General features: G+C 36.8%; 3 protein-coding genes across 4 annotated transcripts in view; 2 read left to right on the forward strand and 1 right to left on the reverse strand.

Moving 5' to 3' along the window:
* eef1a1a (eukaryotic translation elongation factor 1 alpha 1a) overlaps positions 1–1,522 on the forward strand; it is a 7,692-nt gene extending 6,170 nt beyond the window's left edge. For both annotated transcript variants that reach the window (XM_016526066.1, XM_016526067.1), the window contains exon 8: positions 921–1,522. In XM_016526066.1, the coding sequence (XP_016381552.1) occupies positions 921–1,045 (125 nt within the window). In that variant the 3' untranslated portion in view covers positions 1,046–1,522. The remainder of the gene's footprint in view (positions 1–920) is intronic.
* A 1,286-nt stretch (positions 1,523–2,808) lies between these two features.
* Positions 2,809–12,066, forward strand: cgasa (cyclic GMP-AMP synthase a). Its single transcript, XM_016526069.1, has 5 exons — positions 2,809–3,815; positions 7,269–7,491; positions 10,925–11,194; positions 11,267–11,366; positions 11,536–12,066. Exons 1-5 carry the CDS (start codon positions 2,883–2,885, stop codon positions 11,873–11,875), a joined length of 1,866 nt encoding a protein of 621 aa, XP_016381555.1. The 5' UTR covers positions 2,809–2,882; the 3' UTR covers positions 11,876–12,066.
* ddx43 (DEAD (Asp-Glu-Ala-Asp) box polypeptide 43) overlaps positions 11,895–15,355 on the reverse strand; it is a 16,770-nt gene continuing 13,309 nt past the window's right edge. Inside the window, exons 13-17 of the mRNA XM_016526068.1 lie at positions 14,598–14,707; positions 14,145–14,283; positions 13,951–14,038; positions 12,477–12,625; positions 11,895–12,263 (exon numbers count right to left, since the gene is read on the reverse strand). Of these exons, the coding sequence (XP_016381554.1) occupies positions 12,488–12,625; positions 13,951–14,038; positions 14,145–14,283; positions 14,598–14,707 (475 nt within the window). The 3' untranslated portion in view covers positions 11,895–12,263; positions 12,477–12,487. The remainder of the gene's footprint in view (positions 12,264–12,476; positions 12,626–13,950; positions 14,039–14,144; positions 14,284–14,597; positions 14,708–15,355) is intronic.

A 15,355-nucleotide genomic window follows, 5' to 3' on the forward strand; every position in this document is an offset into this window, starting at 1 on the left:
TTAAGCGCCACCTGCTGGCAGAGAGTGAATCTGCGTCTCATTCAGCTCGTCTGCTGTTTCTGTTTCATGCAGATATTTTTTATGCATAATTTCACAAAACTGAAGTTAAACCATTCTGTTCTTGCTTCAAATTTAGAAATTATACAATGTAATTTAGATTTTTATCTAATTTCTTTTATTTGTGTTATTTATTTGATGTGGGGCTTGTGTTAAAATTTCAATTTAGTTTTGTTATTTACATTTATATTATATTTAAATTTTGTAATTTAGCAAATGCTTTTATCCAAAGCGACTTACAAATGAGGATAATAGAAGCAATCAAAACCAACAAAAGAGCAATAAAATGCAGATGCTATATTAGTATATTATAGTGTTATATTTCAATTTCACAAAGAAATGTGCAGCATTTTGTCCAAGCAATAATAATAGGACACATTTAATTTATAATTTGTCTTAAATCTCATTTTGTTAAAAAAAAATTGTGAATCGAATCGATTCGCGAAATCAAAATCGTGAATCGAATCGTGAGTTGAGTAAATCGTTACATCCCTAGAGGTAATGATAGGTAATTTCGTCCTTACATCTGAATGAAATGGACAGTTGGAAAAAAACCAAAAAAAAACCTAGGGCAGTCGACTGTAAACCAGTGGCAGGATTTAAGCAGACTAAATGATTGGAGAGGTCCGGCATACAGAGAAGTCGGCCTTTTCCCCGAAAGATTGTTTTATAACATTTTTACTTAAAGAAAAAAAAAAAACATGCATTTAGAAAACAGATTTTTTACAAATAGATGTATTTCCATTTCATACCAACATTTTTTATTAAAGATATGGTATGCCAGGAGGCTTTTCACAATCAGTGTTAGGATGATAGAGATAATGATCACAGATGACCTGCTTAGATTCTTTTTTGGTTTGCAGGTCGTTTTGCAGTGCGTGACATGCGTCAGACCGTTGCAGTGGGAGTGATTAAAGGAGTGGAGAAAAAGACCGCGACGAGCGGAAAGATCACCAAATCCGCTCAGAAAGCCCAGAAGGCCAAATGAATGTTGTGTTTGACTGCCAACTCCAGAGACACATATGGAAAAGCAGAGGTCATCCAGCTATTCTATCCTATTGGCTGCTTAGGTTCTATAGTCAGAGACTGCTTAATAGTTCCAATGCATCGCAAAAGTATCAGAAGGAAAAAAAAAACAAAAGCAGTCCTTTAGCTAACTCCAATTTGTATGTTGACTCGTACTGCAAGTCTTACATCCACACCATTGAACTTATTTAATAGTGTTTTTAATAGTTGTGCTCTTCTCTTCGATGATAGCTGTTGAAACCATATGTGATTTTTAAAATCTTGAGGTTTGACCTCTCCTGCTCTGGAGTGCAGTTTTAGCCTGGTTCTCACAATGTTGTCTTCGCTTGCTTTAGTGCTTGTTTGCGAAATACCATGTGTTCAGTATCCACTGGTGGTGAGCTACTTAAACGACACTATGTAGTAGACTTTAAGAACCTTTATGTTTAGCTTTGCAGAACAATGAAAACCTAAAATGAAGCTCTTAATCAGCCCGTGTCTGGGCTCATGCAATCTTTGGTGCACTGACAGCTTTATGTTTAGCACTTTGACTGGCGTAGGCTAACCCTGCACAAGCACTTGTTGACTTTAATTGGCATTAGCTACCGCACCTTATTATAAAAATAAAAGCTTTCATGTCATATTAAAAATGTCTCAACCATAATAATTGTGTTTGTGTTCATTTCACTCCCAAACAGTACACTACATAAAAGCCATACAGGTGTGTGTTTGATCTTTTACCTTTGTATTTAGGAAATTACATTATTGTATTGTGAGCTTAGACTTCAACTGAAGTAATGACACAAAGTCTAAAAAACAGCTTAGAATAGATCAAACTTTGCCATCTTTCAAACTATTTATCAATAAAGTCTTAGTCTTTTACACAGCTTGGTCTTCTTATAGGCAGTTGCACGAGATTTTAAACAATGAGATTTATTTCATTTATTCATTATTTATTGTATAAACACATACAGCTTAAAATCCTAAAAGTATATTGGTTATATTACCACAAGATGTCGCAAGTGATCAATTTATAAAATGTCATTATCAAGCCATTTGGTAAAAAAATATATATATATGGACGGGTTACCACTACTACTAATAGTAATGCAAGTAGAACTATTATTTTATTAGTCAATAGCTGGCCTAAATAATACGTTTTCAGAACAGATACCTAGATTTAAAAAAATAGTTTGCAATGAAATATATCTCTTACTCCTATAATGTTAAGTTTCCATTTTAGTGTTTGGAAGATTTTCCTGTTCTACTCAAACACTACAGAGGGGAGACTTTTTACTCCACTTAATATTTCTCAGGGTAGATTTATTTTTAAGTCAAATCAATATAGTCTCGGAATTTTCACAGTATTGAATATTGTCATATCACCATTATTGCCCATGAAAAAAAAAAAAAAAAGTTTACTGAACACACCAAAAGCCAGGCATGCTTTCACACAGCCATTAAATAGTCAATTGAAGCCTTAAGCAGAATTTAACAAAGTAAACGTTATCATATAAAAATATCAAACCATTATTTTGGCCAACAGATGTTGTAATTAATAAATAGCTCTATGACAACTAGCACCGGTCTACACATTTTTGTCAATAAATGTAGGCTACTTCACACGATCCGCGGAAACCCTAATGCATAGCCTACAGAAATAACGTCATAATACGTCATAACACTGAGGAAGTGAGAAATTTCGAACCGTAGAGGCTGGCACAGTACAACCACCTGTATCGTTATGTCACAGTTCTCTGTAACAGAAACCTTTCCTTTAACGCACAACTGCGCGCGTCGCAGCTCACACACCAGCCATCATGAACAGCCAGAGAAGACCGGGCAGCTTCCGCGCGACAAGCCCTGACCAACCCAAAGCCAAAGCTCAAACAAAATCAAATGCAAATAAGAAGAGTAAACAGCAGAGAGATCACCAGAAGACTGACGGGGAGGAGAAGTCTCCGGAGCGCGCAGAGGCCAAGTGCGCGCCAAAACGGGGAAGCAGGAAGCAACGGAGTAAAAAGGAGAAAGATCCTCATGACTGTGAAAGTGAAGACAAACCTCATGAAACCCCAGCACCAAAACGGGGAACCATTAATCGACAGAGTAAAAAGCAGAGGGATCTCAGACAGTCTCCGGAGAACTCCGAGAGTAAGTACGAAGAAAACGGCGCTTCTGTTCCCAAAAACGCAAACAATGCTGACGAGAATGAGAAACAAGACAGTGCACAAAGCAAGCATCAGAGTAAAAAGTTTGACTGTGAAAGTGAAGGCAAACCACGGCAAACCGTCAAGAGCAAATCCGATGAAAAACCAGCACCAAAAAGTCAGAGAAAAAAGGAGAGAGATTCTTTAAATCTTGACAAAGAAGAATCACTGGAGAGCTCCGAAAGCAAATTGGAAGCAAAATCCACAGCAAAACCTAGAAGGCGGAATGAATCTGCTATTAAAACAGATTTTTCTGACGCGACTGACGCTCAGGGCGCTTCTCCAGCGGTTAGCGCGCACAGCCCGGATCGCCAAAAGAAAAGCTCAGAACAAACTGCAATGAGAGGACTAAGATTCGATGACACATTGGGAAAGGTTCTTAAGGCAACTATTGACAAATTAAAGATCAAGAAGAACGAGCGGTCTAATGCGTCCAGTCATGTTAATGACATAACAGATAAAGTCATTGCACACCTGAAACGAAACACGACCTGGTGTGAAGAGATCGCGAGGTTACGAACTGGAAGTTATTATGAAAACGTTAAAGTAAGTGATGCAGTGACATCTCCATTCATCATTCTGTATTAATCGGATTGCCAGGGCATGTAAACATCTTATTCACAATGGGCCTCATTTACGAAACGAACGTACGACAGAAAATTGGGCGTACGGTCGTTTCAACGCAAAATTTGGAATTTATCCATAAGGACGTGAGCGGTGGCTACGATCAAATCTCACGTCTGGGGCCTCATTTATAAAACGTGCGTACGCACAGATGTGATCTTGGAGTGTGCGTACGCTAAAATCCACGGCAACGTCCATACTTATAAAAACGGTCTTTGACGTGGAAAAGTATTTACCGTCACGTCAGGGTCTGAGCAGGCGTACGCACTTTTCCTTGTGGCAAAGTCGGAGTACTGCAACTATTTGAACATCTAAGCTGCAAAAATAATAAAAGCGGTGTACGTGCAAGCACCGAATTCATCATAAACAACAAAGATGCAATGTAAGAGATTAATTGTGCAGTGTAGTCAGATTTTTTTATTAACGGGAGTTTTTGCGAGATTAACTGACCTTTTTAGTAGCCTAATGTTGAGAGTTCTTTACTCGCGTTCAGTACAAAGTTTATTCCATGTAGTTTTTATTATTATTTTATTTTACAAGAGAACTTGCGAAGTCTTGATTTACTACTAATGCGTAAAATAGAAAAAAAAAATTTAAATAGAAAAAAAATGCATAAACGCATCTCCGACTGTTTTGTATGTTGTAGCCTAGGCTATAATACGCCTATGTCGTGCAATAACAGTTTTAATATATTCTATTCAATAACATCGTTAACAAGTTTTGCAAGAATTTCCTGATACTAAACTTTTTATTAGTTGTCATAGCAAGTGATTTTAAAAGTAGGATGGCTCACTTTTTATAAGATGACTGAAATTTTTACTTGAATTCGTAGTTTATTCTTTCCTTTGGAAACCTAATTGTTTTATAATTACTACTATTGTTATTATTTCTGTTGTTTCTAGAAGTAGTAATTTTGATAATAGTCAATAGAAAAAAATATAACCACACACGCATTGTTTGTCCACAGAATAATTACACATTATTAAATAAAAAGCGTCCCAGCACGAACCTCTACCTCCGGCAGCAGGACCTCAATTTCAGACTCAGTAAAGTTTTTCTTTTTCTTTTTTCTTTGTGCATGTCATTCTCAAGCATAGAAATTCGGATATTGGCGTGTGCTCTTTTATATGGTAATGATATTAATTAGGGGACGTTTACAAGGCGGAGATCTGACACCAGTCAACTGCGCACAATTTCAAGATCATTTGCGATTTATAAATGTCACATCTGGAAGAGAGGCGTACGCACGTGGTTTTGTGCGCACGTTCGTTTTCTCTGAATCGCACTTACGCACTTTTGAGAAATGATCTTAGAACAAATTTAGGACGGTTTATACGCAACATTTTATAAATGAGGCCCCTGGTCTCAACTCGTGTACGCAAGTTTTTGAGTTAGCCTGAACTTGCGCGCAGCATAGTAAATATGGCAAGAGGGTCTAGCTGCAGCCTTGCACTTGCACTCTCAGACTTGCATTCTCAGACTTGCACTCTCAGACACTTGCGCTTCCGCTAGCGACGTCACTTGCAGTCTTTTATTTTTTTATTTTAAGCCATGTTAAGTGTTTGTGTTTTTCTACAGGAGGAAAACGCTTAACGAGAGACTTGGCAACACGCATGATTTGTGTCGATTGTAAGTGACGTCGCAGGTATCGGAGAGTGCAAGTGGCGATTGCAAGTGACATTGTTTAAGATTAGAATGTCTTTTTTTATTATTTTTTATACAGGGCTTTAGCTTTATATGCGCGAATAGCAGCGTAAACAAGAACATGAGGATTCAATCGTCGCATCATGCACCTGCAGCGCTTCTGTGAAAGGAGAAAAACAGAAATTAAGTCTATAAAGGGAATCAAATAAATAGGATCACACAACATATATAATAGGCTATAATATAATTAACAGATTAACAAAAGGGAAAAAAAAACACTGTGCAACAAGTATAGGCTACGCTCGTTTTTGTGACACTCTTAATGCATTTTATTTACACCTAATGTTGTTAAATGAATGTTTATTGCATTATTTCAGTTTCATGTGTGTTACCATGATGGTGTTTAGCGTTTGTGTGAATGACACTGTGCACCTTCTATATATGTTATTATTTAAAAGCTGCTTGTGATGGGCTTTGGTTCATCATGTGCCTTTCTCATCACCACATTTGGTGGTTATCAGTGTATTACAAATGTACAAAACAGATTTCAGTACTTCAATAGGTTGGTATATTAACATTATATCAGTTAATGAAATTACGGTATTTAACTGTAAATTTAAGTTAAAACCGTAAAACCTAAAACGTTGCTACCGTATTTTTTACGGTAAAATTCTGGCAACCACAGCTGCCGGTTTTTTACCGTAAGATTTACGGATTTTTTTTTACTGTGTAGGCTACGCTCGTTTTTGTAACACTCTTAATGCATTTTATGTCTTTTCTTTATATCTTTATTTGATTTAATCCATCTGATCGCACAGGCGCCTCACACACACACACAAACATTAGTTCTACCGTTGCCTGACATTTCAGCCATTCATTATCAAACTAAAATCTTTGTTATTGTCAACCAAACATAAAAGTTACACTTTATTTTAAAAGGTCCACTGTAAAATCAGCGTGCAGCGCCCAAACAAACATTTTTGCGCATGTGAAGGATTTTACACGGATATTAGAACCATTCATTATCAAACTAAAAATCTTTGTTATTGTCAACCAAACATAAAAGTTACACTGTTTATTTTAAAAGGTCCACTGTAAAATCAGCGTGCAGCGCCCAAACAAACATTTTTTGCACATGTGAAGGACTTTACACGATATTAGAACATGAGTGAAGTATAAAGCCATGTTTAGGCTACATCAACATAGGCTATCAACATAGGATCATTCGTACGATGAGATTGGCGGCATACGAATGTTTCATGAATCACACGTGAACTCTGTCGCACGGATCTGCGCTCGTTTCTACGTTAGATTGATAAATGAGGCCCAATATCTATAACAGGACATACCTACATACCTACACTCTGAGATTAGATTAGAAACAGACCAGAAAACGCTTGCATTTTCACAGATGCCTGTCATATGTGAAAAATCAAGCATTTTTCTGGCCTGTTTCATTGCACACTTTTGTTATTTTTTCAGGACATGGCTCTGAACGTCCGAGTTAAATAAATCACTGTTCAAAATTACAACATATGATAAATGCATGCAGGCATATCCAATTATTCCATGAGAGAAGTAAAAGAATATTCATGTTCGGACAAGTTTGTGGAATATTACAATTACATAGCCGATTAGGCCTATATGGTCTTGACATTTCTAATCACCATGCCAACGCTCATAAAAGAGCTTTAGTTCAAAGCAACCAACATCTGCTCTGTCACATTTTAGATTTGTGAACCAGATGAATTTGATGTGATGATGACTATTCCTGTGGAGCGAGTGGATATTCAGGAGTTTGATGAGGCCGGAGCATTTTACAGTATTGCATTGAAACGACATACGAAAAGACATCCTCTGGACAGATTCCTAAATGAAGACAAGACCATTCAGGCCAGTGAAATGCTGAGTGAATTCAGAGATGCCGTCAAGAAGGCTGTGGAGAAACTTCCATGTAGGTCCAAATAAACAAGTATTTATTTGTTGTTGTAAATCTTTTAATGATCTCATAATGTATAATGTTTAATTTAAGCTTAAACGTTTTAATCCGTATATTCTGAAATAGAATTTTTTATATTTTGAACGTTTTACACTTATCTAGCTCCAGTTCTTTGTTGGACTTTGAACTGTTGGAACCAGCCTTTAAAAAAAAAAAACTTGCAGCAATTTCGACCATTTACAGACACGAATATAAGCGTAAATTGTAAATCAAGTTGGGGGAAACAACTCTTTAGCGCATTAATCAACAAGAAATCAAACATCTGAACACAACAATATGCCCACAAGCAGGGGCGTTGTTTGTGGGGGGGATGGGGGGGATACAGTATCTAGAAAAAGGCAAATAACTAAAAAGATTGATGAAAAGAGCATGGCCGTGGGAACTAGGGGTGCTGTGGGTGCTGCAGCCCCCGCCGCATGGGGCCAGGTCTGAGATTTTCCTTGTGCCCCTCAATCATCCCCAAGATACTTACTTTTTGTGATTAATTGTACATTAAACTGACCAGAAATATATAGTGCGGTTGCATTTTCCCACGTCCCTACATCTCCCCCTCACACTGACAGAAATGTGACTTTCTGTGTGACTTTCACTGACATTTCGATATTACCTTACTTTTAGATTCCGACTTGTAAAAACCATTCACGTCCTCGTCCTTTTTATGAGCCGTTTTCCGAAGCTTTCTCGCTTCTCAAGATGGTCACATAAGCACAGATCTTTAATTGCACTCTAGTCTCTGGTCAAACGCGCGCAAACCCCTGTCTTCCGAAGCTTTCTCGCTTCTCAAGATGGTCACATAAGCACAGATCTTTAATTGCACTCTAGTCTCTGGTCAAACGCGCTCAAACCACTGTAATTATTAACTACGCACATCAAACGTTTTAGGCAAGTACACTAAAAAAAATGACTCTTTGGCTGAACATGATTCAATCATGGACAGTGGTTCCACGTGTTTGTACCATGTTAATTGAACATGAATAAATCAAGTTATTAGGACATGTCTAGTTTTAGTTGAGTTTACTCAGTTTGCTTTAGTTCATCCTACATGAAATATCTGAGTACAGATAATATGTTTACATCATGTAGAACCACTGTCCATGCAAGTTCAGCCAGTGTTATATAAACATTAGCAAGTAAGATATAACTTTTCTTTACACATATGATGTTAGTTGTTGGCAGTTTAAGGATGGTACGATGTGTACATCATGCACTAGCACTCTCATTGGAGTCGCTTTTTTTAATTTAAGTATTTTAGACTTTTTTTTTTTAAGCCGGTCCTCAACCCAACCACACGCTCCACACTTCACCACAATGGTAACTCGCACAAAATACACCAATAGAAAGTCTTTTAAAATGCCCACATAATAGAGCATTAGACATGAAAAAGTCTCCCTATTATCACCTTTTACTAAAAAATGCATAAAATGACACTTTATTTCAAAATTTTCTCCCCCCATATCCCCAGTCCTGTGCAAAGCATGATGGAAAGTGTAAAACTTATTTTGAGGTACTTGATTGAAACATGTTCTTTCAAAATGGAAACATCGAGTTAAGCCAAAAAGCAACCATTTCAAGTCAGTTTAACAAGATGCAGTCATGTTTGAATGACAAACTTGATATATGGTGTTAAATCAAAATGAATTGTTTAAATAAAGTGAACAGCATCAAAAATATTTTTTTTTGAGTGTAGGCTACCATATTATGTCATATTTTAATTAGACTGAATTTGTATTTAACCTGATCACATGTTTAATAAAAATACATTTTAAGTTTAATTATAATGCTGCATGTCCACAATATTTCAAACAACAAACAAATTATACAGCAAGCAAAGAACATTACTGAATTCAGTCTAGCGTGAGTTTAAGCACTCTAAAAAAAAAAGCTCCAGTTATAATCAGTGATGTTGTCTGCAGTGCATTGCATGTACATCTGCACTTGTTTCTGATGAAAGAATTTGCCAAAGTGCACTGACCAAAACTTTGGAGTATCAGCGATGTTTACTAAAATCACAAAAACACAAATATACAGTATATTGGTTCACATATAACGGTCTTCATTCATTTGTATGTTAATCTATAAGAGTTTAGGCTGTGTTTAATACTAGAATTTTGTCAAAAATCCCCCACCGTGGCCCCACCCCCAGATAAAATGTTCCTGCGGCTATGGAAAAGAGGAACCAGTACTATTAAAATATTTTTAAACTACTCATTTATTGTAGGCTTATTTATTGTGTAAAATTTAGTGTAACTTGTTGTAGAATTTATATTAGATAATCTGTTAAGGGAATAGATTTTTCCCTATAGATTTATATTACAACTGTGGCATGTTGTAGCTATTGGTTCTAAATGTGCAGGCGGTTGTTTCTTCATAACAAATGCTATATTAATTAATTTAAAAAGTCATTATTGGCCTGGTAATGATTAATAGGCTAGTCTTATTATAACAAATGCTACAGTTAAGAACTATGGTACATGGCCTTCAGATATTCCAAAAGATGGCATAGATTAAATCATTAAGAGCCTGATGAACTGTTAAGGAGTAAGAAATAATATCAATATAAGAAAATGTTAATTTAGATTGGCATGTTGAATTAAAACATTGTCAAACTATAGCTTATAAGTGCCTAAATAATATAAAATACATTACATATATATATCCTAAACAAGTAATTGTTAACTATGATGTTACTTTATTGCACCAACTTATAGCACAAAAGACAATTTCACAAAAAATAAATAACCAAACAAATAAATAAACCTTATGAGTGAGCATGACCCAGGACTCTACTCCCTCTACTGCCCACAAGGTTTTCAGCACCGTAACGTGACGTACCTGAGGAAAGTTCTGTTTGCGCTTAATCCATAATGAATTTTCATTGTCGATTATTATCTCTTAGTCCTTGCAGCCCGAGAAATATTCCTTTTATAGATATTTAAGAAAAATAAGAACAACAGAAACATTCATAAACATATTTATTCTTAGTGTTACGGGATGAGGAGAAAAAAATTTAACTAGTGTAAGTGGAAATGTTGCCATTTTCAAAACTATATGGCACGTTTCAGTTGAATCAGTAAATAGTTACTTGTGATTCACAACACACCAACTCTTTCCCACCAGCTCTAAACCAAAAGGCTACAACCATTTAAGCATTCTGGGGCCGGTTGCATAAACTGTTTAGACTAGGCTTAAAAAGTTAGTCTATTTTTTTTCTCCTCAAGACCGGTCATAACTTTTTAAAATTCAGTTATGAAAAGGTAGATTGGTCTTATTTGTATTGAAAAAGTAAGACTGATAACCCCTTTGCAACGGCTAGTTGGTCAAACAGTCAGTTAACATGGTGGCTAAGTTTATGCAACTCATAATATTTATATTTTTTTGCATTCTGTAGACCAAATTGAGATACAGCGAAAAAAGCCTAAATGCCCTGCAGTGACACTGGAAGTAAAAATGGAAGAAAACGGAAAGACTATTTCTGTAGACTTCGTTCTTGGTCTTAAGGTTCATCGTGCAAGCTGGCCAGACTTTACAAAAGATGGCTTCAAAATAGAAAACTGGCTTGGTAAAAAGGAGAAAGCTAATATGAAGCATCAACCATTCTACCTGGTGCCTAAATATGAGGGAAAGGGAAACACAGAGCATGATGGAGTTGTTGCAAAAGGTATAGTGTTTATCATCATCATTAGTTATGTTTTGTTTTATATGAACCAAGATACTGTGGCCCTTTTCACAGATGCCTGGCGAATTTCTTTTTCACACGTCGAAAAAGAAATCCTGAAGAAGCATGGCCACTCCAAGACATGCTGTGAAGACGTTGGACAGAAATGTTGCCGGTAATTATAATTCTGTTCCTCTTGTGCGAAGCTTTGATGCTGGTAAAATTTAAGTGCAAAAACTGTCTGTTGTGATGGTGCTTCATTGTTTGCATTAATACAATGGTGTTCACTAAATCCGCAACATTTACAATAAAATAAATAACTGAACTTTGCTCTACTTCTACAGGAAGGAGTGTCTAAAGCTCCTGAAGTATCTTCTTCAACAGCTCAAAGAGTACGACTCCAAATCCAATAAGTTGTCCAGCTTCTGCTCCTATCATGCAAAGACCACCCTTCTCCATGCTTGTGCCACAAGGGGAAATGACAACGAGTGGGCATACAGTCAGCTGGCCGACTGCTTCCAGCAGCTTTTGGAAGACTTTGTGAAACATCTGAGAAATCGTCATCTCCCTAACTTTTTCATTCCATCCCATAATCTCTTACATCAAGCCTCTCCGAGTAGCTGTGATTTCCTGGCAAATGCAATTGAAATTCAGCGCAATAACAACTTTCCTATATTCATTTAATTCTGATTTTCAGTATATTTGTATGTTTTGTTCTTTCATCTTGATAGTCAACTGTTGCTTAATACCATTCAATAATACATACTCCAAATAGTTTTATAGGCTTTTATTTGATATGCATTCAGCTGAACAAGATTGTTGCATCATCTACAACTGGAGGCATTTTACCTCACATCAATGTAGGATAACAATAATAAAAAAAAATATATACTGAACTGGGGGAAAAACAATTATATTAAAGAAATATCATGCATGCAAAATGAATCGGAGTTTCTTAAACATAACAAAACCTAAATGGTCAGTTACAAGGACTTCACAGGCTCTCTACAAATGAGAAGATCAACACTTTAAAAGCGTATGAATGAACTCCAGTGAGTATAGTGACATCAACCTGAAAGATACAATAAAAGATTAACACTACTGCTGGTACAACAGATACAAATGCTTAAAAGCACACATTTGGTTAGGAAATATCTTGTAAACACCGAACAATTTTGGTTGAATGATGGTTTAAATAATCTTAAAAATTTGTTGTGAAATAAAACATTTTCTTCATACTGACGTTACTTGAAGAAGCAAGATAAATTAATGCAACAAATACTACCTTTCAATCGATCAGAACCACCGATCTGAGCCTCCTCTAAAACTACCTCTCCCTCCTCCTCCTCCTCTGCCTCTGGGCGCAAACATTGCTTTCTCCCTCTGGTGCTTTTCATAACGTTCAGCCATCAGTACCAGTTCTTCTGGTACATCCTAAAGAAAGGAAAGATGCTTCCCTTTATCCAGATTCTCCATTAGCATGTTGTATACATATATAGTAAACACACTAAAGACAATCTCAACAGAATGAGGCATTCTCTCTCTATTCTATATATATACACATGTAACAAAAAGTCATTTGCTTTACAGTTAAATTAGTTTTAAGACCTTTTACTGAGGCTTTTGAAACGTTGAAAAACTTAACCAAAAGAGATCTGATCAGGTGGTAGCGTAAGGAATAAAGCCCCGTTCACACCAAGAACGATAACTATAAAGATAACTATAAACTATAAAGATAACGATATTAGCGCCCACACCAGCGAACGATATTGTCTGTTTATTCTAAGCGCACATGCGTCTGCCGCTTTAAATTCTTGAGCTCGTTACAGCAGGATGGATTCTGATTGGTTGTCAGTGTTTTATCGTTCATCAGCTGGGGAAAAAATCGTTTTGAAAGTGATAACAACGATATCGTTCCTCTGTATCGTTATCATTATAATTGTGGTGTGAACTATGCTATTCTTTAATATTGAGAACGATTTTTAGAACTATATCTTTATCGTTATCTTTATAGTTATCGTGCTTGGTGTGAACGGGCCTTAAGAGATTTCACTTTCATCCAAACTAAACGTTTGACAAATAAATCTTTGAATCCAAACTTTGCAATGAACAGTTGTTTTTCCATACACGATACTTGTATTAAGCAAAAACTGGACACACTGATCCCAAAGATGAAAAATTTTAATTTTAAACTAGCTTTTGTTTGAAACTCTGATATTTTTGCATCCTTACATTATAGTTAACAATGTGAATTTGGAAAGTCTGAAAAAAGAAAAAAAAAGGTTTCGACTTGCACTAAATAATATGTACAATGGAAAATACTTTTTTAAAATTTTTTTATCTGCAGTACACAAAGTAGGGGCCCATGATACTTTGACTCACTCATTGTCTTACATATATTGAACTATTTTAATTATTGGATTGATACTGATGACATCAAGAAGTCTCTTTTATCAGATAACGATATGACCATGGAAATATTGTGCATCCCTACTAAAGCATTTTTTGTCTAGATTTCTCCATGAGATTCCCACAATACATACAAAGAGATGTGTCCCGACTGCAAGGGGTTAACTAAAATGGTGACAGACATTTCGGTACATTCCTATTTTCATATCATACACATGTAACTTGCATGCTTACAAACAACCAAGCCTCAGATTTCTAACTAGTCAGTCAGAAGTTGAGGATTTGCATTCTTTACATGGCAGAGTTCAACAAACATAATGAAAGGAGTGGACGCCTGCAGGTGTGTTTACCTGACCAGATCTCTCCAGGATGGTGATCAGCTCAGAAGCTACTCTCCAGTCCTCTCTTGTTACCAGGGTTATAGATGCACCGGACCTCCTGAGTCGAGACATGGACTCATTTACATAATGAGCCTGAATGGTTGCATAATCACACTTCTTACTGTAACTGTCATTTCAGTCACACTTTTCACTGCTTCACTCACCCTGCTCGACCTGTTCTCCCAACACGGTGCACATACTCCTCCACATTCCGAGGGAAGTCATAGTTGAAAACATGCGTGATGTCATGAACGTCTAGCCCACGTGAGGCCAGGTCAGTCGCCACCAGAATGCGCACGCGACCTTTGACAGCAGCCACGGATAGGCAGATAGAAATCTCACGGATCAATTTCAATTAAAATCTTAAGGGGCTCAGTACAACCGCTGACTACACCGAAAGTAGTCGTAGTTGTAAAGTATGCATTTTATGCACCACTAGCCAAACAGTGTTTGTTTGAGTAGCTGGAAAACAACATTGACTAAATTGACTGAATGACTGAGTTTGGAACTACTTGTTTGTCTAAAGGAAAATGGGGTCAGCAGTTTTACAATTCTGGTGTTGTTGGCGTCTCAGAAATGAAATATTTTACCCTTCTATTTACTGATTACTAACATACCATCTCTAAAGTCCTGCAGTGCCTCTTCTCTGTCACACTGCTCGCGGTCTCCATGCAGAGATTGAACCGCTACACCCTGCAGACACAGGTCACTGGAGAGGTCATCAGCTCTATGCAACAGCAGGAAAGAGAAATCACAGTGAGAATCTGATGACTCAGACATTCTTAAAGGGGTCATATGACGTTGCTAAAAGAACATTATGTTGTGTATTTTGGTGTAATGCAATGCGTTTATGAGGTTTAAGGTTCAAAAAACAAATGATTTTACACAATGTACATTATTGTTGCTCCTGTATGCCCCGCCTTTCTGAAACGCGTCGATTTTTACAAAGCTCATCGTTCTGAAAAGCGAGATGTTTTGTTGCATTGTGTATCACACCGCGTAAACATAAAACCATGTCTGCATTTGTGATCGGAGAAACGACAAACAACAAGCGCTACTCTACACTGCTCAAAACTCACGTCTGAATCATCAATGGCAAATTCTTTAAATACGAAAACGTACTTGCAGGCTGTGAGTCAGAATCGCCAGACTGTCTTTGCAAAGTTGGAATTGCCTCACTTTATAGAAACAGCCTTTGTGCAGACGCATTGTAGGCTACTCTCCCAGGTTCGGGAAATAGTCCTCCGTAAAATGCACTGCACACATCTGAATATTTGGGTTGAACTGTTCTGGAACAGTGTTGTAAATACAACTTAACCACTGATTTCTAGTTGTGTCCTCTTTTGGAAGACCAAACAAAGTAGTTTTGCTTTCA

Source organism: Sinocyclocheilus rhinocerous, unplaced genomic scaffold (assembly GCF_001515625.1).
Source record: "Sinocyclocheilus rhinocerous isolate Xijiao unplaced genomic scaffold, SAMN03320098_v1.1 scaffold3288, whole genome shotgun sequence".
Taxonomy (NCBI): Eukaryota; Metazoa; Chordata; class Actinopteri; order Cypriniformes; family Cyprinidae; genus Sinocyclocheilus; species Sinocyclocheilus rhinocerous.